Source organism: Astatotilapia calliptera, chromosome 6 (genome assembly GCF_964374335.1).
Source record: "Astatotilapia calliptera chromosome 6, fAstCal68.1, whole genome shotgun sequence".
Taxonomy (NCBI): domain Eukaryota; kingdom Metazoa; phylum Chordata; class Actinopteri; order Cichliformes; family Cichlidae; genus Astatotilapia; species Astatotilapia calliptera.
The window spans coordinates 20,076,060-20,102,312 of record NC_137427.1 but is presented as its reverse complement, the minus strand read 5'-3'; the positions used below and the strand labels follow the sequence as shown (position 1 = coordinate 20,102,312).

Here is a 26,253-nt window from a genome sequence, read left to right as displayed (position 1 = left end):
TTTTCTCTATCCCACTAATTTATCAATCGATTAACATTTCCCTCCATCTCAGCCCCATTTCCTGTCTCCTCCTTATTCCTTATTATTTCTTTATAGCGACCCTTTATATCTGCCAGGTCCCCCTCCTGCCACCTTTACTTGCTTCCTCCCATCTTGCCCCGAACAACCCCTCCCCATCAGCATCGCCAACCCCAAACCCCAACCCCTCCATGGCCCGGCAGCTGCGTCCCTCCTCTTTGATGAGGGCTGATGGCGCTGTATGAGCGGTGGAATTGACAACATTTACGGGGGCGAATGAGAATGATCCATCTTCCTTAGCGGGCCTGTCACCCCACTGGCCAAACTTCATCATGGCCAATTACCACGGCAGACCCCTTCTTCTCTGGTGCTGCTGCTGCCTGGCCCCCATCTACACACGGATACATGGACACATTAGACACCATTATAATAAGACAGAGAGCGGCCAAGAGAAAGGGGGGGAGGGCGGCTGAGCAGTGATAGCTCATATGATTGGATGAAGAAACTACAGGTGTGATGTGTGTGATGTGTTTGATGTGCGAGAGAAAAGAGAGCTTAAAAGTGTGTCTGAAGTCCAAAGAGAGAGAGAGAGAGAGTGAGGGAGGATGTGTGTAGTGTACTGCGTAAGCTCTTATTTGGCAGGTCACAGTCCAGTGGTTGTGTTGTGTGTTGACGAGCACAGGGGTGTTTAAGAGGTCAGTGAGCACAAACACACGCCTACACTTACACCTCCACACACACAGATGCAGACGCATTAAAAGGGTCAGTGCAAAACTCTCACCTCATCACCTAAAGGAAATTCTGATTGGTGTCATTAGTGTACACACACACACACACACACACACACACACACACACACACACACACACACACACACACACACAGGTCAGTAGTAACTGAATGGGAGGAAAAGCTACAGAAGGAATTTCATGCGATAAAGTGCAATATTTCATTTGCTCAGTTTTATTTACTCGTACAGTGGGAACAGTTTGAGGTTCAGTGTGTTGGTCTAGTGTGCTTCAAAATGCAGTCAGGAGGAGAATTTAATGACCAACTTACTAAGCTTTTTTTAAGCCACCCCTCAATAATCATACACTATATGCTTATATTTAATTGCCGAACTCCGGATGAATATGTGTCTCTTTTCCAATACTGTGAGTAGGGTTGTTTAGTACATACACAAATTAATTGAAGCTGACTGAGAGCAGTTTAGTTAGCTCAGTCATTATGGCTTTCCGGTTAAAAACGCTGCTGCAGAAACATTCATGTGACATGAACTCTTACCTAAAAAAAGAGCTAAAGCTTACCTCGCAGTAGTCAATTAACACAACAGACAGATTTAATGAGCAAACGACTGAATGTACTACTCCACACAGTCTTAATTGTGGCCACAGAGTAACGAATGGTGTTTGCCTGTATGCTTTGCTTGCATTTGCTTGTTGCTGTAATACAAGGTTTATTTATATGATCACTTGTCTCAAAGTCACCAAGGAATGGACTTAAATATTTTATTGTAAGCCCCACATTTTTATTTCTAGTGCACCTCTTTTCTGCACTGACTTACTTATGATGTTACTTCCTTTTCTGCGTTTTAAGGAACAGATGAGCTTAAACTCCCTGATGCTGAGAGCCAACCTTTTTTTTTTTAAAGTGTCAATTTCTGCACAGCCTTCGTTATTATTATTATTATTATCATTATTATTATTATTAATATTATTATTGCACACACGGCAATGTGCGTATCTCTGACTTCAGAGGTCAATACATGACTTTAACCTTTACCTACCTGCCCAACACTACAAAAAAGACATATATTCACCTTAAAATGTAATCATTTGCATGACGGGGATTTTGTCCCAATAAGAGGTAAGTCCCCAGTAAGTCACTGTGTACAGTGATTTAAGTCCCTGCATGATGAGTAATGTCTGGACCACACATAATTACACACACACTTGTCTAGTAGAGAAATGAGGATGGATGGGTCGTGACTCTGTGCTGGGGTCAAACACAGGTTAGCGGACAGTTTCCATTATCCACCCATCTCACTGCCTTTCAGCCAGGCTGGGTTATTAAAGACCTCTTTCAAAGTTGTGTCCGTATGATCCAAAGATCATAACCCATGTTGTGGACAGTGAGTTATTTGACATTTGTGTACTGTACGAGCATACTGTTGTATTTTCTGGGTTTCTTCTTTTGTGTGTCTTGCTAGTTAAGCTAATTTCCTTTCATGTGCTTGTGGGTTTTGTTTTGTTTTTTTGCAGTGTTTTTTTGTTTGGATCACATTATCACATGTTTCTTTATTTCTTTTCAGCCTTCCTTTTTTTAAACTTCAATATTATTTTGTTTCTAAAGAAACTGCACATTCAGACAGTGACATATTGTTTTGTCACTTCAGCCTTCTCTGAGTGCTTTTTAAGTTTTTGCAGCGTGTGTGTATGCTGGGTTAACACCACTGGGAGAACGTGTGTAGGTGTGCTGAGATGATCACAGTTCTTATTGTTGTTGGTATCTGGGGAGACAAGAGGCTTTGTGTTAGCCGTGGTCTATGTAATGCCAGCGCGTATGTGTGGATATATATACGGGTGTCTATGTATCCTGTGTGTGTGAGGGATGAAGAGAAAGAGCAAGCTGATCCTGTGGTTATAGACTGTTGGACTTGGTTGTACAGTAAATCCCTGTCTTTGTAAACAGATCAATAAACTCTCAGCTGTAGGTGTGTTTCTGTATGTGCGTGTGAGTCTGTGTGTGTCTGTGAGTTTGTGTTCATTCTAAAGCGCTTTTGCTCTCTGCTCTGAGGAAAGTGCAGCATGCTGAAAATGTAGCAGGATGTAACAAACACTGCATCCGCGTTAGATCTAACAACAAGCTAGCCTCATAACATGTACTTGTTGTTTTCGATTTTTGTTAATAAGTTTACCCTTTGTTTACTTCCTCCTTTCTTCCAGACGTCAGATTATTCAGCCATGGCTTCATTAGCAGGAGGACTGGATGAGATGAAGAACAGTTTGGCCAATCCGGGCACAGGGGCAGAGTTAGGAGCCAGCGTCTCTGGTCCACAGTCCTACTCACTAGTTCCAGGTAAAAGTTACACCTAGCTAATAATCTTAACTTCACCTCTGAGAGACATTTTGAAATGACTAAATAAAGGGTTTTCATATAAATGTTAATTTTCCATGAAGTTTTGTACTCAGTTATTTTTTCCAACCTCAGCTTCACTTGGTAATGACCCGTTTCCAATCAGTTTCTGTACACATTTCTTTTCTTCATGTTGCTCTTGCCTTTTAGAGGAATGATCTGTTGTGGATATTTAATGTATGAAAGAGACTAAAAAAGTAGTGCATGTGTACTATGAAGAGTGAGATTTTGAATTCTTTTATAATTACTACCCTCCTATTTGGTTACACGAAAAAAATGTGAATGTTTGTTGTTGTTTTTAAAGAGAGAATTAAAAGATTGCTTGGGTTTGTTTAGTTTTAGGATTAAAACTGCTAACCTATTGCTGCACAATCCCATAATTCACACATAAAAATTCCATAAAATATTTTAGTCAGAAGACAAAACTCTGGTGTTTTATACTTTAGAGTCAAGCTTTAGCTGGAGCTCTGACAGTCGTATTTAAACAACACACACACACACCCAGAGAGTAAAGTAAAGGCTTTTTAAGTCTACCTCAGCAGTGGCAGGAGCTCCAAAATTGTCAGGGCTTAAAGAGCTTAACGCTTTGGATCTCAAAGGAGGAAGGAAACTCAGAGGGAAGGAGGAAAAGAAAGGTGGAAGGATGGATGAAAAGTGAGAGCCTCATCTATTCCTCCTTTTCCATTTAGGGGCACTGGGAGAGGCAGTGGTTAATTAAGAGTAGACCAGGGAGCACTTGGACAAGGCTTTGACGCTCCCATCTGTAATGAGGGGAATCATAGAGCTGGGAATTTGGGATATCTGGGAATGGGCTCGTTTTTGCCGCCTGAAACCACTGAGGAATATTACCTGCTCGTGTTGGAAGAGAGAAAGAGCGAGACACGGAGAGCATGAGCAAAAGAGAGCAAGATCAAAATTTCCATTTCTGCTTATGCATGCAAACACACACATTCTGTTACACACACACACACCTTCTGAATATTATGCATACATTTCCTTGCCTGTTTTTTCCCTGAGAATAGAGCTCCCTTAAGGGGATCAGACGTCTGTGTGTTTGACGCAATGTTATTGCATCCTTGAAGTGGTGATACACTGGACACATGCTGTAGAGCAACGCTCACACTCTCATCCCTCAATTCTAAGGTCTTTCCAAATCTGTAGGGCATTTTATTTTATCCTGAACTTCACCCAGTCTACTATAGCACAAAAACACACAAAGGGACACACACTGTGCCCGCTTGATCCCTCCAGGTTTGACATGTGTTGCTTTGATGGCTGGCTGAAATGGGAGAGTTAGATAGGCAGACAGTATGAGAGTAAGAGAGGCAGAGGATGTGTGTTCATCTGTAGCTGCAAGTGAGCGTGGAGGAGACTTGTACTTGTTCGTTGACCTCTGCAGGAAAGCTGTGGAGAACAGATACATCAATACAACTGGCAAACATATGCACAAATACGCTGTGTGCACTTTCGTGTACATACACACTCATGCATACACACCTCAGAGGATCTGGTCCTGTCTGCCCCCTCTAAGTTGGGCTGTAGAGAGTCCATCTCTCCTCTCTCTCAGCCTCTCCTCCCTCTCCTCCTTGCCCTGTGCACTGACCCTGAGCGGATGAGTAGCCCGTCTGCACTAATGCCTCGCTGTCGCGTCAAACACAGAGAAAAACTTTACTACACGAGACAGGAGAGAGGAGGCGGGGAGGGACAGATAGAGGCTGGAGTGGGGAAGCAATATGTGAGGGAGAAACACAAGTAGAGAGGGAGGTGCAGAAGGAAATAGGAAGTAAAGAGGACAGAAAAATGAAAGGATTTAAGATGTTCATTTTTTGCTGATAAGGACCATAAATGCTGTTTTTCTTTTATTGCTCCATTTGTCCACTTTCCCTAGCATGGGAACATGTACAGTTGGGATTTTTTATCTATGTATACATGCTGAAATGTAATTGGAGGCCACATTATCCATAGACATGACAATGTTTGCCAGCCATTCAACTTCCTTGATCTCAGACCTTTTATTTATGAAACTAGATATTTTAAATAGTGTTGAGTGAAATGGCTCAACAAATATTTGATGGGTTGCAATAAAATCCATCCATCCATCCATCCATCCATCCATCCATCCATCCATCCATCCATCCATCCATCCATCCATCCATCCATCCATCCATCCATCCTCAAGTTTTCATTGACTACCCACAGCTTTGCTTTTCGCTCGACTCTCTTCTCCACAACATCCTGTTATAGGCTCTGCATCACTGCAGACATTAGACTAATGCATCTGCCAGTCTCCTGCTCCGCTTTTTCTAAGATACTCAAACTAAAACAAGTGTGCTGCTTTTACTGGCTGAATTTTGTTTGACCAGAGCAGGACCTTTTACAATTAATGATTTGTCCACTTACGTAACATTGGCTTAGCCATTAGAATTTGCCTGTTTGTGTGTGGACTGCTGTTCTGCAGTTTCATATTCTTTATTGGTCTTTTAAAATGATCCTTTATTAAGCTAATGCTCACAATAGTTGCTAGCTTGATTAGGGTTAGGGGTTATTCAGTGTGATATTAAATAGGATAAACAACAACTTACTAAACAAACAAAAAAACACACACAAAAAACAACACAAAACTGACCAGATGTGTATTTGTGTAACTCATAAAGAAGCAAGGCATAGATCTGACTGAAAAACCACACTGCAGGTCTACATTGTTTTGAATTGTTAATTCAAGAGTAGCAAATCCCTAAAGCACATCCTGCTTATTGGTTATTGTACTCTGAATAGATCATAATTTATTTCATCATGCTGTATCGAAAAATACTATTAAAAATTGAAGCTTGTGAGGAAAACATTTAAAAAAGTAATAAATAAACTGAACGATGGGATGTTTTTCTTCTACACACTTCTACACAATCAGACCTGAGGAGTTGCCCTCTGCTGGTCATTATCGGTACTGCTAGTTTAAAGCATTTCAGCATTGGCTACACTTCATGCCAATCTCCTGTGTCCATCTTTACTGTACAGTCTATGTTCTTGAGTCTTTATTCAATGTATGAACCATAAATTTCAAACAAATATAATGTACAGGCAGTTTATAAAATACTAAATAAAATATAAATAAAATAGTAGATTGTGACATTATAAATCCAGGTTGCCATACCGGATGACTGAATTAAGCTTTTAATACTTTCTTTAAAATACTTTTGAGTGCAGGATGGTTACTTATACGGGAGATGGAGAAAACTAATACTGTGATATTGTTTTTACTCAACAATTTCTTCTTTAGGTGTCACCACAGCCATTCATCTGTCCCCATCTCACCCTGTCCCTAGCTTCCACCTGTGCCACACCAACCCTCTGCATGTCAACCACCTTGCCTCATCTTCCTCTTTTCCTTCTGCCTGGCAGCTCCTTTTTCAACATCCTTTTTCTAATATATCAACTAACCCTCCCGGTCATATGTCCAAACCATTTCACTCACTGTCTCATGAAAACAAATATTTATCTACTACAGCTGTTGACCTTCTAGCACATATCCCTCCTCTCTTATTCTCGTACCTGTTTGCTCTTTTTTGCTTTTTGCTATTTCTGTTCTTCTTGTTTTTTATATTCTGTATTTTCCTCTCCCACCTTGTTCCCCTTTCCTCCTCCTCCTCCTCCTTCTCACTTAGTTAGTGGTGGTTAAGTGGAAGGGAAGTGAATGGGATTGATGGTGTTAGCATCCGAGCTGTTTATGATGATGATAAATATGTGTGTGCAGGGGGCAGGAGGAGGGTGTTGATGCATGTGTGTGTGGTTGAGTGTGTGTATATGATGATGATGAATGGAGGGCACCCTCTCCACGCACTTCCAGTGTCTACTGCGCGCAAACATAGAGAAATGATTTGGGTCGACACACTGTCATGTAGTCTAATGCAGTTATATATCCTATCCACCAAGTGACAGACAAAGCAAGGAAGGGGAGATTCAGGTAACGAGAGACAGGGGAAGTTGATAAATTAATAGATGCCAGGAGATGGAAAACAAGACTGGAGGAAACAAAAGGAAAAAAGGATGCCCTGCTCCTGCAGGATTTAGTAAAATAAAAACACTGCTTACCCTTTTCATTAAGTGATATTAATTGAAATCACTCATCACTGTGAGAAAGATTTTGCAGTTTGGTTTTAATCAATTTTCCTTTAAATCTCAATTTATATATATATATATATATATATATATATATATATATATATATATATATATATATATATATATATATATATATATATATATATATATATATATATATAAACCAAACACCCAGCACGCCCCTGCGGGCGGTTTATCCTTCAAGCTCGGGTCCTCTACCAGAGGCCTGGGAGCTTGAGGGTCCTGCGCAGTATCTTAGCTGTTCCCAGGACTGCGCTCTTCTGGACAGAGATCTCCGATGTTTTTCCCGGGATCTGCTGGAGCCACTCGCCTAGCTTGGGAGTCACCGCACCTAGTGCTCCGATTACCACGGGGACCACCGTTACCTTCACCCTCCACATCCTCTCGAGCTCTTCTCTGAGCCCTTGGTATTTCTCCAGCTTCTCGTGTTCCTTCTTCCTGATATTGCTGTCATTCAGAACCGCTACATCGATCACTACGGCCCTCTTCTTCTGTTTGTCTACCACCACTATGTCCGGTTGGTTAGCCACCACCATTTTGTCCGTCTGTATCTGGAAGTCCCACAGGATCTTAGCTCGGTCATTCTCCACCACCCTTGGGGGCATCTCCCATTTTGACCTCAGGACTTCCAGGTTATACTCGGCACAGATGTTCCTGTACACTATGCCGGCCACTTGGTTATGGCGTTCCATGTATGCCTTGCCTGCTAGCATCTTGCACCCTGCTGTTATGTGCTGGATTGTCTCTGGGGCATCTTTACACAGCCTGCACCTGGGGTCTTGCCTGGTGTGATAGACCCCAGCCTCTATGGATCTTGTACTCAGAGCTTGTTCTTGTGCTGCCATGATTAGTGCCTCTGTGCTGTCTTTCAGTCCAGCTTTGTCCAGCCTCTGGTAGGATTTCTGGATATCAGCCACCTCCTCTATCTGCCGGTGGTACATACCGTGCAGGGGCCTGTCCTTCCATGATGGTTCCTCGTCTCCCTCCTCTTTCTTGGGTTTCTGCTGCCTGAGGTATTCACTGAGCACTCGGTCAGTTGGGGCCATCTTCCCAATGTATTCTTGGATGTTCCTTGTCTCATCCTGGACTGTGGTGCTGACACTCACCAGTCCCCGGCCTCCTTCCTTCCGCTTAGCGTACAGCCTCAGGGTGCTGGACTTGGGGTGAAACCCTCCATGCATGGTAAGGAGCTTTCTTGTCTTTATGTCAGTGGCTTCTATCTCCTCCTTTGGCCAGCCTATTACCCCAGCAGGGTACCTGATCACGGGCAGGGCGTACGTGTTGATGGCCCGGATCTTGTTCTTACCATTCAGCTGACTCCTCAGGACTTGCCTGACCCTCTGCAGGTACTTGGTGGTTGCAGCTTTTCTAGCGGCCTCTTCATGGTTCCCATTCGCCTGCGGGATCCCCAAGTACTTGTAACTGTCCTATATATATATATATATATATATATATATATATATATATATATATATATATATATATATATATGTATATGTGTGTGTGATGAGTGGTCCGATTACCACGGGTGGTCCCCGTGGTAATCGGAGCACTAGGTGCGGTGACTCCCAAGCTAGGCGAGTGGCTCCAGCAGATCCCGGGAATAACATCGGAGATCTCTGTCCAGAAGAGCGCAGTCCTGGGAACAGCTAAGATACTGCGCAGGACCCTCAAGCTCCCAGGCCTCTGGTAGAGGACCCGAGCTTGAAGGATAAACCGCCCGCAGGGGCGTGCTGGGTGTTATATATTAGGGGTGCAACGATACACAAAATTCACGGTTCGGTTCGGTTCGGTTCGATACTTTGGTGTCACGGTTCGATATTTTTTCGATACAAAAAAAATGTTCATGCCTTTTTAATTTGTCATTTATTAAAATTATAAATATATATTTTAACTCAAAAGTACAGTTTTTGAATTTAACCCTAACCCTTGTGCGTGTTTTTTATTTTGACAGCGAATGCGCACCTGCGGACCACTTATGTGCAGCCCTGGTTATTTAGCTCGTCATATTGCAGCCACAGAAATTCTTTTGTCCATGAAACCATAAAGCTGCACTTTCTTTTTGCCTTATACTCTGATTTGTCATAACTTCTCCGTTTTGTGGTAAGCTTTTCTTTGGCTGTCACTTCTTCACCCTGACCTGTCTTATTTGGCTCAGCAGAACTGAAATATATATCTGTCTGTGAAGGTTCTCAGTCATCCAGGTCATCGTAGTCAAATATAAATCCTGCTGCTTTTACACACGTACTCACATAAGCTCAGCGATTCTCTGCGCGATCAACCTCTCACATGTTTAAGCTGCGGGAGATTTCACTTGTCATGTTTGCATAGTAAGCTAACAATTAATAAGACGATGTCAGAGGAATTGGTGCGCAAATTATCATCACTCACAGATCAGTGCTGTCGCTCTCTATACACAGTTCGCGCGATTGCAAAGTGAAAGCAAAAAAACAAGCGCAAATTCAAACGCGATTTCAATATGTCACATATTGACAGTGGCTCACCGATGCCAATGACATAATTACCCAGCTACATTTCCGAAAGAATGCAAAAGCATTGACATATATTTTTTCTTCCTACGATAGGCCGACGGGCAGGGCAGAGATAGATTTTGGTACCCTGACTGAAAAAATCGCTAGCCCCGGGACGTCGGGCTAGCGATATTGCAAGCCCTGTATCTGATTGAGGAATCACTCATCTTTGGAAAAGAGAGTTTATTACAGAGAAATGTCTCTTTCCAAAATAAAAGCTATACTATCCGCTTCTTCTGGGCTATATTCTCAGCAGCATATTAAACAGCTGTCTAAATGACTCGGCTAAAGTTAGTAGCATGCTTGCTTGTTTTTTTTCTGCTTCCACTTGTCTTTGCACTAGGATGATGTCGGTGTAAATGTGCAGTCATATTCGTTGTGTTCCCACTAGTGCTTTCAGGTTAATCTCGTTGAAATGACCTTAACGCCACAACACGGCAAATCTCCGTTAACTAGCTACCCCCGATCGCCCGTGCATGGGGCTAGACGGCCAACACGTTAACGAGCTAACTGCGCTAACACACTAGCTCCCACCCATGTAATTGAGCATTGCATGGCACATCCAACATACTGTTTTACTTTAGTCCATGACTCGCTTACCTTCAGGGTCATACGTCACATGAAAACCAAAATAATTCCAAACGCCAGATCTGAATGAGGGTGGGGGAGGTCCATGTTGTAAGGAGAGCTTAACTTCTGTCTCGCTAGCTTGCCCTGCACTCTTCCTTCTGACGATGCTGTCTGTGTTGAGCACTCAGTGAATCTGCGTTCGACTACTCCGCCTAGGCTGCACTGTTGACCCTAGGCGGAGTAGTCGAACGCAGATTCACTGAGCGCTCAACACAGACAGCATCGTCAGAAGGAAAGTTGATAAAATAAATTACAAATGTTGTATTGTATTGTTGTGTTGTATTGTTCGATACATATGCGTACCGAACCGAAAGCACTGTATCGAACGGTTCAATATCGATACGAATATCGTTGCACCCCTAATATATATATATATATATATATAAGTGCCAATCATGATCCAGATGTTTTTTGCTGCATCCGTGGAAGCTTCACTACATCCAAACTGCAGCAAAAAAATAACAGTTTTTTGTAAAAAAGAAAGAAAGAAAGAAAGAAAGAAAGAAAGAAAGAAAGAAAGAAAGAAAGAAAGAAAGAAAGAAAGAAGGAAAGAAAAGGGTATGTTTTGCTTACTTTGGTATCAGCACTGGCTTAGTTGATGAGAGAAAGGAGTCTGATGATGTTTTGCCTGCAACAATGTAGTGATGAAGACTTTGAAGATCTCTTATAGTGTCTCAGTTGTCCCCCGGTTATTCACTTAGTCAGAGTTAAATGACTTAGTACCAGATTCGGATCTGACAAAGGAAGCAGATGAGATGCTTGAGTCTAGACTCAGTGAGAAAAGCTTCCTGGCTCCAGGAACCGGACTTTCCTCTTATAGGCATTGTGAGAAGGCTCTTATTCCATTCTTTCTAATGGATGATGACTTCGTTTATTCTGGTGATGCTGAAGATCTTTTGGGTGCAGTGGGTTGTGAGCACGATCCAGGTTGCTCCAGAGCCAGCCTTTTGTCCTACTGCACAAAAGCAGTAACTTTGCATCCATGTCAATTGTTTATTCTGTCCAGTTAAAAGAAACCTATAAAAATATGTGAATTGTGTTAAAGAAGCTGAATTTTAATGAGTAAAAAAGGGCCCTATGCGAAAAATGGATTCACATTTTGTGAGAAAATTAAATGTGATGATAATTTTATTGCCATTTTCAACTCAGCATCAGTGAATTATGTAATATTAATTATTTTCTGGAAAACAGTAGAAAGGTTATTTTTTGACACAGGGCAGTGTAATAGCACTTATAGTAGGAAGACACTGATGACAACAAATGTGTGTGTGTGTTTGATTACAGGTCGAGATCTAGCCAGCACCACTCTGCCAGGCTACCCTCCTCATGTCCCTCCTACTGGACAGGGCAGCTACTCCACCCCCTCCCTCACTGGAATGGTACCTGGTGAGTACACACACACACACACACACACACACACACACACACACACACACACACACACACACACACACACACACACACACACAGTCATGTTTCCATCACCTTACACTGATGTGTGGAGACTTACCTTCTCTAAGCATGCAAGTATGCAACACTGCCTCAAACCTAACCCTAAAAGCAGGTCATACTGAAATGAATATATTTACAACTTACTTACTTTTTCTTCCCACAGTGGAGACTTGTCACCACAAAATGAGTAATGGCAAATGCACACTTGCTAAAGCTGTTTTACTTTTAATGTACATAGCTGTGTCATCTCTCGCCACACATGATGTCAACCCATCTCTACGTACATATCCTCTAAGTTCCTGCTGGATGTTTGTCAGAGCGTGTGTGTTTTCAGAGGCTGTACTTAGCTTCACCACTTCCTCTTTCTTGTCTGTCTACACTGTGGGTGACAGTGCTCCCAGGGGGTGGTGCGTGTGTCTGTTTGTGTGCATATATTTGTGTGTTTGCGCTTCTCTTTAGCGTGTGTGTCTGTGCGTGTGTGTGTATCATTAGAAACCAGCCACAGTAGCACAGCTGTCCCTCCTCAACATTAGTAATTTGTTTTTAATGAGAATCACCAGTGACCCACGACTAATTCATTCATTCCCTTCCACTCCGCCTTCTACGATGCTTTTGTGTTTCAATCCTAAGCCGCTATTCTTGTTCTCTCGCTCGCTCTCTCTCAGACTTGCAGTGGTGGTCGTGGTCAGTGTGAAATACACTGCAGAAAAATAAAGGGAGAGACACAAACGGGAGGGAAGCAAAGTCAAAAAACAATGCTGTTTACAAGTTGTATTCCCAATCATTCAGTCTGTGACAAACACACACACATATAGGCTGACACGCAGAAACACACACTCTCAGTGGACATGTAGGAACAACACGTCTAAAGATGGGTAACCCTGTCACCCTGTCCCCCTGCGCTCACCCCGTCCTGTCCTCAGGTTTGACAGCATATTTGTGTGTGTGCGTGTTTTTGGTTTGCTGGATGTTTATGCGTGTGCTGTGTTTGTTTGTGTGTATGTGTGTTTGTGTGTGCGCGCGACCTTGACACTGAGCTACACCAGGGAGACCCCTGAGCCTTCTTTCCCCTCCTCTCTCCCCTCCGCTCCTCGTCTCCTAAACAACCTGACACATTGCCGTCACTACGGTGATGACAAGGGAGAGGATGTTCGCACCCACGGATGCCATGGAGACAACATCCCGACCCCACCTGACAGACGCAGCTAAACGCACACATAAATGCACACACTAGCACAAAGAAAACTTGTTTTGTGTATATATATATATACACACACACACACACACAAACAGTGCAGGCATTTGAATTTTTCTCAGTGCATTTTTAAAGCTGCACGAATCCATGAGCTGACTGGAATGAGTCGAGGAGATAATCTACAAACTTTGCTTCTCCAGCTCCGGCACGTTTTATCTCAGCACTTCTCAGGCAAATTATCCTCCTTTTTGTTCGCTCTGTCTAATATCATACCTTCATTAAGCAAGCAACTCTCTTCTGCTGTTCGCCTTCTCCCTCTCTGTCTCTCTGTCTTTCTCTCTGCAGCAGGGGGGCTGACACTCAGAGGGGGTGTTGGAGAGCAGTGAGGCAGAACCGACAGAACGAGAAGGAGAGAGGAGGAACGGGTGGTGGTTGGAGGGAGGGGGCATCAGGGTCTGTGACTGTCAGCTATGGGAGAGGGATCCCCTGGGAGGAGTGAAGGTTCAGGAGAAAAGAAAGAGCAAAAGAGTGAAAAAAGAGAGCAAGTCAACAGAGATATGTGGAGGAAAAAAAGAGGAGAAGAAATGGAGGAGAATGTTGTTTTGATGTGAAGGGTGACGGGCGGGCTGCAGTCAGGCGGGCCAGAGGACGAGAGAGAAAAATAAAGAGGAAGGGGTGATGGGAAAAGCAGGAGGGGAAGGCAAAAGGAAGAGTAGACCCCAGACAGTAAGTATTAAATGAGGGAGAAAAGCTACACTATCATCCACTGTATGGCAGGACCACTACATTCGCACCGAGCTCTCCTGTTCTGTCCCTGTCACCTAGTCTGTAAAATATTCTGTTGAACACAAGAAGCCGGTTAAAGCTTCAGAGAGCAAAGTATTTCCACAAGCATGTGTTCCTGCCAAACGAGATAAGAATAATATCCTGAATATTATCTAAAACTGTGCTAGTCCTCACCTAAACCAAACCAAGATGGGATTGTCCTCCCTGTCCTTTAATGTTTTTAACCATGTCTTGTGTCTCTGTTTTCTGTTCTCCTACAGGGGGAGATTTTTCCGGAAGTCCATATTCCCATCCGCAGTATTCAACGTACAATGAATCATGGAGATTTCCTAACCCCAGCCTATTAGGTTGGTGTATCCCATATTGTTTATTGTAGCGTATTCTGTGGAGTTTCATCACATTCCACCTTACATCCCACTTCCACCCTCTCTAATACTGTTCTATTTATCTTTTTCATGGCATTACATTTCATTCTTTGTAGTAATGTAGCAGACAGTCTGCAGAGGGTTTTTTGTTTTTAATGACAGGCAATTTTGGCGTGAATGGATCTGAAGAACAGATATAGCAAGAGAGGAATGAACTGAATTAACTGTTTGTTTTTTTTTAAATATATATAGGTGTCATGGAGGAAAGTGACTCTGACCACCTATTGTTTTAAGTTTCAGTCACCTTTAGATTAAAAATTAATCTAAAGAAATGATGTTAGTAATATAATATATTAGAATCTTAGCTGTTTGCTTGCCCAAGCAACAAACAGTTACAGCTTATTTAGTCCCAAAGAGTCACCAGTGTTGATCTGAGGGACTCTAATAAGCAGCAAGCATTACCTACCCCCCCCCCCCCCCCCCAAATGTTTTTAGATATCTTGGCAGCATCCATTTCCTTTAACTTCCAAAACCATTGATGTGTGTTTCTGAAAGACATCCCAACGCTGTCTTTACATCTCCGCATTAGTGTTTAAGAGGAGGCATTAACCCTGAGCTAAAACAGTCGGTGTCAAAGTCATTGTCTAAGCAGCCATTTCAGGGTCATGATTAAAGGTGAAACGGTCAGAAGGTGATGGTTTAAAAGGTCAATAGGTGAGAGAGGTCACGCTGTGATGACCTTTAGCATACCCCCACCCTTTCCTCTCCTCACCTCTCCTTTTGCCTCCTTCCCTCCATCCCTCTGTCCCCAGTGTTTCAGCAGGATTATGGGTCTCTCCTGGGGACGGAAATCGGCTGCTCCTCCAGTCTCTTCACCAGCCAGGCAGGACAGATGCAAGGTAGGTGGAGAAAGACAAAAGAAGCAGATGAAGAGAGTACAACAGAAATAAGTGCATTGTGTTTGTGAGCACGCAGGTGCTGTATATGCACGGGGGGATGCCACGATGAGGAAAGCTGACAGTAGAGCATGCAAAAAGGGAAAAAATGCAGAGAGACTGTAACGGAAGTTTATGATAACGGATGAGTGGACACATAATATGAGGACAAGATGCACATTAGGAGACACTGAAAGGCTTAAGATTGAAGGCAGGGGAAGGGAGAGCCTTGGATACAAAAGAAAGGATAAGGAACGGATGAGGAAAATGGTGAGACATGAAAGAAAGGGGAGTTTTTCAAGAAGAGGCAAAAGGGGAGAAGAGGGCGTCTGAAACCTTGAGTGAGACTAAATAGTTTGTCAGGTCGGCTTAATGCCTCACTTCCCCAAAGAGGCTCCTGAGATTACCTGGACTGTGGACAGACATAACCTGTCAACACACAGCTAGGCTGATTGATGGAAGGAACGGAGACAGGTGTGGATGTGTGTGTGCAGGTGACTGCTTTTTTCTGTGTGTATTGAGGTGTGTAAGTGTGGGTTTCTGCGTGTCTTTGGGGTTACAGTATTGAATTGACCTCTCCCTTGGGGAGAGAATAGACTCAGGGGATCAGCAGTAGTAGAGCTGTACTCAGTGTGTCAGCTTAGACTGTCACTACGATTGTGTGTGCGTGTGCGTGTGTGTGTGTGTGTGTGTGTGTGTGTGTGCGTATGCGTGTGCGTGTGTGTGTGTGTGTGTGTGTGTGTGTATGTGTGTGTGAGAGAGAGAGAGAGAGAGAGAGAGAGAGAGAGAGAAAGACTGAAAGAGTCAGGGAGTTAATTTTATTGGTTGTACATGAAAGAGAGACTATTTTTTCTGTCATTAGCTCCATCAGCTCATGTCATCTCATCCCTGCCTTTCACTGCTCACATTCAAAGTAAAATATAATCTGAACAGAAAATTGAAGCTGCTCGTTTCACATTTACACCATATTTAAGTAGGCTGTAAATTGTTCAGGGAGAATTCAGATTTATTACAGCCGTCTTGCTGTTTTTTGTCATTTTAAACATCAGTTCTAGCTGTAATAAAAAAAAATTATTCTGACCAAGTTAATTGCTGCGATCTGTCAGTGTGATGACATTGCGACAGAAGTCCACGGGGAAGCGAAATGAGCAAAAGAACAAGACAATCGTATTAACAAATCTCCAGATTAGTCAAACTTATTTGAAAGAGAAAGTACTTTTCCTGCCCACAGAGGAATAATTGCCTACGTTCTTGCTTAGTTCACTTTCAGTTTTACCTGGTTTACAGCTGCTAATCAGGATTTGTCAGATATACTGAAGGGATCAAATGAAAGCAGTTTCTTCAATATTCGTTTTTTGTGTGAAATGATTCAAAAGCTTTAAATACTAAAAATCCTTAAATATCACAAAACGTCTTTCATTACACATTTAATAAACTTCTTTTATTATACATTTAGCCTGTTATCACAGTGGAATAAGTGACCGCCTGGTAACCTCTAAGCAGTTAGCGAGTAATTTCTGACAGTTGCTAGGATAAATCGGTTGCAAAGAGGGCGTGGCACCACTAGCAGGTCACTAGCAGATTACTGTGGTCAACTGTAGCTTGAATGGGAAATACAAACACTTGATAACTAACCATGAAGCGATCATGCTTGATGGTTAGTTAGGCCTTAATAGTAGAGATAAAAAAAAACCTTTTATTGGACTCCATCAAACACAGCTCTTAGATAAATCCCATCGCTGTTCTGTTTCTGCCTGTAAATTGCTCAGCACACACCATTTTAAAATAATGTATTTTCTCTGCTTTCAGCTCTTACATGGCAGAAATTACAGGTTTTAATAATCTAATTATGTAGACAAGAAAAAAGCCCAAGGTTAAAGAACCTGGATTCACATCACGTTTTCATATTTTTTTCAGTTAAGTGACTTAAAAAAGTTGTGTGTTTGCTTTTTTCCCCCTCCAGGATCGCCATATTATTACAGTGCAACATCACGAGGGGCAGGCCCTGCTGCCACCGCTACAGCCTCCACCTACGACCGCCACTGACACCCTCGTGTAGACACAGGAAGTCGCAGGGTGAGGAGGAGAAGGAGATGAGGGAGGGATGGATAGCATCGGAACCGCTCAGTACAAACTCGCCTACGCTTGGACTTCAAAGAGGAGAAGAATTCAAATCTTTGACATCGGTGAAGTTTGCATTTTCTTTGAGTGACACTTAAACCAACGAATACACTCCTGAGCTGCAGCACAATACTGTTTGGGTATACAATACTGTGAGGACACAGGTATGTCAAGGTCAATAACCGATTATGTAAACAAGTAGATTTTGGAAATTTGGACCCTCCCACACTATCAAGCCTTCGTATTCCTATCTAGTTTTTAACCAGTCATAAACCAAAAGTCAGCGGACTGTGTGTAGCATTAAAACTATCTGTATTGTGACCTTCTGGGTTTTCCAGTTGGGAATATTTTTGATGAAATTATTTAAGCTGATCAGAGAAAAATCAACTTTTTCAAACAGTAGGCTATTTTTATGACCGCACATTAATCAATCAATTTTCTATGCCATGCTACAGTGAAGTAAAGACAATCCAATCATCCTAACTTTGACTGACCAAAATCACCCATATCGTTACCATTCTATTCGTTCTGCCACAGATTCAACACATTTTCCTCTGGAACCCTCAGAAATGTTCATCAAATGAGATAACATTATTTCAAAGGGAGCGTTCAGGGTCACGCATGTTCGCCCTGTCCCGTTTGTTACTGTTATAGTGGTCAAGCTTTCCAGTTCTGCAGAGTATACATGCTCTGAATTTCTAGTCATTTTTAAAGCGGCGGATTGCTTACGACAAACACAACTATCACACAACTGTCAACTATCCAATCCTTTTGTGTTACCAGTGCACTATGCAGTATGTAAGCTAGTGAGCATTTTTGCATCTCACCTCATTTCTTCATTCTTTACTTTTAGGATTGGAAAAAGTTTAGAAGATAAGACTCCTTAAATGCTGTGTGTGATTTCTACTGCTGCACCATGCACACGGGTTCAGCGTGTAGAAAAATCCAAAACTTGGCACGCCTAAAGATAGTTAATAAACCATGACTGGATGTTTGCTGTTCAGGGGTGGGGTTTTAGTAGTTGAAGTCAAGCGTGATCCAATTTTCTGGTAAGAAAACTGTGTCCTCACATAGTGGATGTATTAAGAGGAGCTGGATACTGGATGTCAACGCCTACAGATAAATTCATAACAGAACGATTACAGGCCAACCTATCAGAGGTAGAAACATTAGTAGTTCTACAGATGACTCTTTTGTATTTTTCAAGAAATGGGGGGGAAAAACGTTTTTTGAGGTGTGGGTATTTTTGCCTGCAATACTGAATTTGACCACTAGAAAAATTGGAAGGACGTGCTGAATGTCATCGCTGCATCCAAAAGCCTCATTTATAACATGAAGTTACATTCGTAAAATCTTAATTTGTAAGTCTGAACTGTCCATGATTTTCCTGCTAATCAGAATCAGATTCACTGGCAAATTTGGATTCTCTTTTATTTTCTCTTAATCTACTTAAGAGAGCTTGTCCTCAAAAAAGTTTTCTTTTCTGTTTTGGTCCTCGGTTATTTCTGTTTAAACCCACAATTCTGCTGAAATTACAGGTGCCGTCAATTTAGGTTGGTTTCAGATCTATAAACAATGGTCGTCACATAATTAAACACAAGTAATTAACCAATCTTTGAACATAATAAAAATGTATAAATGAGGCCCCAGCTCTTTTAATACATCCATGCCTTACATTCACACTTGCATTTGAGTTGGTTTGAAAGCCACTGACCAAGACATAGAGAGACTTTTCAGGAAAGCACAGCCTAAAATCTGAGCCCACTACTGTAAAACAAACAGTACTCATCTTCACATCGGACCAAAATCGGTTCCATCAGGTTGTGTTACAGTACAGGACGGTGGTATCCTACCTCCCCAGACAAGATTTAGTCCTGATCAAGAGCTATTTATAATGGAGGAGACACAGAGTAATATATTAAGAAGCTTTTCTGTGCTGCACTCCGTGATGAGAGTGAATGCCTGTAATGATTTATAATAGTGTCACGCTGTTGTGCTAGAATAGTGACGATGACGACGGCGATGACGCAGTGAAATATGAATTCTGAAAAAACTTTCAATATAAGAAGTCTTTGTTTATAAGTGTGATCAGATTGCGATTTTCCTGTTTATAGTTTGTTGCCTGGTATCAGTTGACAAAGGTGCCACTTAATAAGTTTTTTGTGTTTTTATTTTGCTTCCTAAGTGTCCAAACGAAGGCTGGTGCTAGACTGGATCAGACCCAATGTGAGGAGTATCCCTCCTGTTGCTGATCCAGTCGAGCATCAGCCAAAGACCAACAGGAAGCAGTGGCACCCTCTCTTTCTATCTCTGTCTTTAAACTCCCCAAAGATGGGCCCCCCTAGTGGATCGGCTGACTTCTTACAAAAGCACAAAGAGACTCAATCATCTTCTTAAGGTGACATTCTACTTTTTCAGCTTCCTTTCAGAACCATTAAGTACTTCTTCTGCTTTTCCCCGTTTTGAGTATGTGTCAAAACATGTGCTTGTTTAAAATCCTGAAATTGTTTCTATAAAAGTACTGCTTTCGTGAAAAAAAGTAAACCTGATTATTATTTTTTTTCATTTGTTTGTCTGCCACATCAGTTCTGCGCTGTGACAATGCATGACACCAGGGTTGAGGCCTTACCCATCTCGTACAGACAGACAGACAAGGACAGATTTGCCCCTCAGCACAGATCTGAAATCAGTGTGTTTTCCCTTCCCAAATGTCTGAGGGGCCGATATATTGGTCTTGTGAGAGGGCAATATCTTCCTTAGCCTGTACCTTTTTCAGTTTCAATTCTGTCCTCACCAGACTTGTACAGTAATCAGCGAAAGAGAAGTCACAATGTCAATAGCGATTTCAGTTATTCACACTGAAGATTTTAGTGTCGAAGCTTTCTTCTATTATAAAAAGACTTAAGGTGTGCGGTGTTGTTTTTGGCCATCATCTGCGAGTGTTTGGATTCCTTTTTTGTTTTGGGTATATGTGGCTGAGTGTAGCGCTTCATTGCTACTGTGTAGTGTCTACTAGCAAACAGATTGAAGGCACCAAATCTGCAGTGTGAGGCATAATATATAGCTCTATAAACATACAATAACTATAAACCCTGAACAAAGCTGTTAGTTTCTCAATATTTGTTGTTTCTGGGATTTTTTGAAATAGTAATAGAGTGGATCCTTTCACGTTTGTAGACCTTAAAAGTTGTGAATACACAACTCTAAAGAAAGATTCTTATGACGGCTCACCTGCTGTGTTGCCAGCGTGCGCCTCAGCGGGAGCCTTTCCTTATTTCTGTCTTTTTCTCTTGATCCTTCTGAGGCATTATTGAACCTGAACCACACCAGCTGAAAACAAGGACAGTGCCTTTAGTTTTATATGTCAACATCCCCCTGACCTACTATGAGTCACTAAAACTAGATTCAGTTTCCTCCCTGCAACGCATTTAACAGAAGTCTTATTATTTACCCGGGCAAACACAGGGTTTGAAGATTTTACAAAGCCTTTTACAAATAAATAAAGGTGATTAAAGTACCAATAACTCACAGTGATTCTTACAATGCAACAACAGTGTCATCGCGGCTCTGACAGCTGATCTAACAGCACCCACATTAGTCAATAAATCTCCCCGAATGTGGATTTTTCAGTCATAAAACCCGGAGGAAAAAAAGATGTTGTTAAGCAGCTACAGCAACGAAAAGCAGAAAATAGTCCTGGTTGTATTAAAGTCAGTGATTGATTCCTCACTCATCAGCTGTAGTGACAGTGCCAGAGCCATACGATTCCTATCCAAGCGACTCAGCTGAGACTAAACTTCTGGTGACACCAAGACAGATGTCTTTTTTTGTTGAGTTGTCTTTTGTGTGGCAGTACAGTAGGTCATGTCATGGAAGATTGTTTCCACCACTGAATTTATTTTATTTATATTTTCCCCCATCTGTAGCTCTAAATTCTATGATATTATTTCAAAATTCTTAGTTATCTTTAGATAATAATCCCAAATTTTGACATAGCACAACATTTTTCATTTTTGATAAAGCTCCTAAGATGATCACGTTGTTAGTGGGTGGTAGTGTCTGTGTGGGAACATTGACCATAAAGAAATGGGTCAGCAAAGTCACAGGACACAACTCCAGTTCTACAAGTATATGCAGAACCTGCTAATGGGCTAAAAACCTGCTTACAGAGCCAGTCACCCAGGCCTAGACAAGTTAGTGACATCCTGGCAACCACCCATCGTTAGGGGAAAATGAGTATCACCCCAATGAGTTGTGAGTGGTTGCAAAAGGTTGCTGAGAAATCAGCTGCTGAAGCCTCAGTCACATAGGTCTGGAGACTGGTGACACTGGTAACCACTGGTAACTACGAAAAAATTGTGTTCCCTGACCAGTTTGCAAGTGGTTGCAGGAGGATGCTTGCTATCAAAAGGTGAAGGCAAATGGTCTCCATTTCGTTTTGGATCACACTTTTACAAGTTTCACTACTGCTTGATGAGTGTTTGCAGTAAGACAGCATCTTCCATCAAAACAACGGCAACCGTTAAACTGCCATCAACCAAACCAATCTCAAGGAGGTTTTTTTGGTTGCAGCGGGACAGTGAGATATTTTTTCCAACTTTAGGGTCATTAAAAGATATCCGAACATCAACCAAGTGCATAATATTTGCATATTTCTGAAATGGGTGACTGAAAAGTTCAATTTCTGGGAGATATCCACAACATAGATCACGGTTAAACTATGTTTATATATATATATATATATATATATATATATAGAAGTAAAAGCCAAGAACATGACAGAAATATATCAAGTTTATTCATTAATAAAATGAATTTCTTTTTTCCAACCCCAGTATTTAAAAGAAACACACAATTTCATATCTTAGTGAGGACATCTCATTGACATAATCTAGCTGCTTACCCTAACCATCAAAAATGAATGCCTAACCCTCAGCCTAAGCCTAACCATAACCTAATTGTAACCCTGACACTAAAACCATATTTTGAGCCTCAAAAACTCCTAGGGACAGGCATTTTGTCACCATAAGTGCACTGCTGGTCCCCACAAGTATAGTAGCATGCCAATTTTCTGTCCTCACAAAGATGTCTAAACATGTTCACACACACGCATACAATAAGAAATAATTGATTGAAGTCATTCTCCTTCAGGAGGTAAATCCAGTTGTCCGCTTGCATCAACTTGCTAAATCAAACAAGTCAAACTCAGTGGTTGTCATTCGGTGTAGACCAGAGTCCAGTGACATATTAACAGGACTGTTGGTTAACTATGCATCTCATAGGGACACAGCTTGCTTTGCCATTGCTTTGACCTGACTGGTTCACATTGGGAGAGACTGGATTCTCACTGGCCGGCAGCTGTTTGGATTGGCAGCTATGACATTGACTGCAGTGATGAAGGGGGGGGGACTAGTCACCGTGGGTGGTACTATAGAAAGCGTGGCAGGCAGAGGCTACACACACACACACATAAATATAAGTACAGACATACTCTTGCTCCCTCCTTTTGTCCTTTGCAAAGTGGTGGTAGCCCCTCCTCTTATGCCCCCATGTTCCCCAGGGGAGGCCAAACCTGCTGTGCCATCAGAAGCTCATCCCATCCCTTTTCACCCCCCCCATCCCTCCTCAGCCCTAATCTCATCATATCTCATGCACTTGTCTCCCCATCTCGCCTCTCCTCCCCACTGCCACACCACCAGGATTAGGAATATTAAAGGTATTCTCTTGATTTCAGGGCTGTGACCTTCCTCAGAAGTCCTCCCTTTTTCTTCAGACAGCCCTATTAATCCTTTTTCCTTCTTACTTCTCTCACTTTTTCCCACTGACTCCTCAGACGTGATGCTCGCTGTCCTGTCAGATATTCTGCATAGGAATCAAGCTGGGTGTTTTTCGTGCCAAAGCGAGGTCATTTCAATGGCAATATTGCTGCCGGCGTCTTTATTTGGACAAGAACACTCTGTGAGATCTCGCATCTCCTGTTTCCTATTTCCTCTCCGTGTGGCTGTAGAGCATTTTGAAACACAAAGAAACACCAGTTTCAGATCAAACAAATACATTTCATTTGCAGCACTTCCACAGTTTACTGTCCATGAAAATAAATTGCATCCTGAATTTTGATCCCAGCTCCAAGTCAAATAAGAACCTGAAATAAATGCAAATGAGTTTTTTTCTCCTTTATTATGATTTCTTGCCGAGTGCGCACTGCCTGACTGTATCTCAATATGAATCCATGAAGAAGGCTACTGCCTTCCCAAAACCTGAGGGGAATTCAGCATCACATCTTGACAGCAATTAGTGGCACAATCTGTTTCATGCTTGCTGATATAACTAGGCTCTGGACAGATCTCATACTGAAGTGTTACAATGTTCTGTACATCTTAATATTATTCAACTGTGGAAGAGGAGTAATACACACGACTCAGCCTACAAAAATCAACTGTGCTTTTTAAGCAGATGTTTCAATCAAAAAAAAAGAAAAAAAGAAAAAAAGAATAGATACATAATTTTTCACCTTACTGTGGCCTTTCGTGTAACAATCTGGAGTTTTTTTTGTGTCCATGACTTCCTATCTGGGGTTTTGAAGAGATATTTATATCTGTGACATTTTGGTCCAAATAAAATAAAATAAAATATGAATTTAAATAAAATGAACAAACAAAAGACAAAAAGGCAAAAATTTAATTCGGGTCCAACAATTCAGTGTGTTCTATTCTTCAACATTAAAATGGGACAAAAAAGATAACATATCTGTAACATTCACCAAAGCCTGTGATGCCTGTTTTAAAGGACAAACTCTTGTACAAAAACCATATGAAATAGAAGAAAAAGAGTTACAAACACAAAAACGAAGACGAGAAATGCCTTCAAATATTCTAGAGGGGAGGATTAAAAAAAAAAAAAGTAAAAAGAAATGCTTCTTTAAGAAAACCTGTATGTTTTTTATTCAATTTTCTAGTAGTTGCAAACAAAACTTGGTGTTTTTTCTCTTTGTGTGTTGTGTGTTGTCTTAATATTTGAATGTATTTTACTGCAGTGCGAATTTGCCAAAGATATCATATCACTTGATTTTTCTTCTTTTTATCTTTTCTTCACTTTTTGTTTGTTAGTTTATTTTGTTCCTGAACTGCGATCAGTTTTGTTCAGAAAACTGAAAGTAAATGGTGAATTTGATATTATGCTTATTTTTTATATTTTTATTGTTAATATTATTGTTATTTTATTTCATGGCTTTGAGTTTACTGTGAAATATTAAATTGCAGTTTACTTGATGCATTTCTTCATACTCAGTCTGTGTACCTGTCCATCCGTCCACCTGAGTGACTGTTGTTGGTGAATTATTCCATTTATGTACCTGTAATGTGAAACTAAGAAGTAATTATTTGTAAATATTTGCCATAATTTTATTGGTCATTCAGAATAAAAATAATTTTTTGGAATTTAAAGCTTCTGAGTGAGTGTTTAGCTGCTCGTTTACTTGATTTTTGATACACAAACTCACACAAACTAAACAGTTGTTTCTGGCATAAATACCACATTCCTGTACATTCAGCCTCAGTCATGGACAGTAGACGCTGCTGACAGAGCTGGTGGCTGTTTGTGTCTCATTGTGACCCCACAGAGCTGCTTTCATCCTGGGGGACACACATCTCATCTCACCCCCTCCCTCTTCTCACCTCACCAATCTTAGTGAATGGAGTGTCCCAGTGCTGCAGTCTTGGCTGCTGGCCGAGTCCAGAAGGGGGCAGAGGTGTGTGTGTGTGTGCGTGTGTGTGTGTGTGTGAGAGAGAGAGGAGGAGAAAGGGGGAGAGGGGTGATAATAGGACACAAGCCACGACATGGCGACAACACGCCACACACACAGAAAACAGCACATACCCAGCTTGAGACACAGGCCAGGCTGTCCACAGTTTGGGTGTCTGCCCAGGACACCAGAACTGCAAGAAGTGTGTGCGTGTGTGTGTGTGTGTGTGTGTGTGTGTGTGTTTATTCTAGTTCCATGCCAACCAAAGGCAACCCTTTAATGTTGTGTAAAAATGCATCATACGGTAAAGGATTAACACTGGAGTGAAAGTTAACAAGCGCTGTTTTATTGCCGCTATCGAAGTTGGACGAATTCCTAGGCAAGATTAAATCTGGTGCTTCCATGTACATTTCTCCAGCCTTCATTTTTCTCTTCTATTCATCTGAATCCTAAAAGACCACTGAGGGCTTTTCTCACCTTCTTTTGGGTTTCTTTGCAGTTGTTTTTGTGGTATTCATATACAACCGTTGGCATTTTTCCTGGTGTATAGTAGCAGATAACCAGATATTCTCTGCAGATATTTGGGGGTTATTGCTCAGACTTAAAAATGCATTTGTGGTTGAATCTGTGATGGTATGGATATGGCTCAAAACTGTACGCTACAATACTGCTCCCACTGAAATTAGTCAAAAGAGCTCTGTTAAATTATAGACTGTATCTTAAAGATGGACATGGCATCTAGGGCTGAAAAATAAAGCCATTTATTCAATAAAACTTAATGTTTCTAATGAGCAGTGCTGTGGTTGGGAGAAAAAGCAGACTCTACAGAAGTCTACAAGAAAATATTCACTCTGCCCTCACTCGAGATTCTCTAAGTCTCTTTATTAATACACCGTGATGCGCTCTCTCTCTCTCTCTCTCTCTCTCTCTCTCTCTCTCTCTCTCTCTCTCTCTCTCTCTCTCTCGATATTGTCCTAGTTAGAAACAGGCAGTAAAGATGTTAAAGATGTTAGATGTCCTAGGTCATGGCTACCTTAAAGATACTTTCAAGCCCCTCCCTTATTCCCTGAGGAATTGCCACAGTGAATGCCGTTCCTGATGCAACCTCCCTATTTATCCAGGATCAGGCCTTATGAAGCCAAGATGGTAAATGTCGAACTCGCCCAGAAGCCATGGCAGTCCATTTGTTTTAAGGTCTACGTGA

At 41.7% G+C, this 26,253-nt stretch overlaps 1 protein-coding gene across 3 annotated transcripts in view; it reads left to right on the top strand.

Moving 5' to 3' along the window:
* pax5 (paired box 5) overlaps positions 1–24,744 on the top strand; it is a 59,745-nt gene extending 35,001 nt beyond the window's left edge. For all 3 annotated transcript variants that reach the window (XM_026170916.2, XM_026170918.2, XM_080302929.1), the window contains 5 exons: positions 2,964–3,096; positions 11,739–11,840; positions 14,148–14,234; positions 15,065–15,151; positions 17,151–24,744. In XM_026170916.2, coding sequence (XP_026026701.1) covers positions 2,964–3,096; positions 11,739–11,840; positions 14,148–14,234; positions 15,065–15,151; positions 17,151–17,233 — 492 coding nt within the window. In that variant the 3' untranslated portion in view covers positions 17,234–24,744. The remainder of the gene's footprint in view (positions 1–2,963; positions 3,097–11,738; positions 11,841–14,147; positions 14,235–15,064; positions 15,152–17,150) is intronic.
* The last annotated feature ends 1,509 nt before the right edge of the window (positions 24,745–26,253 follow it).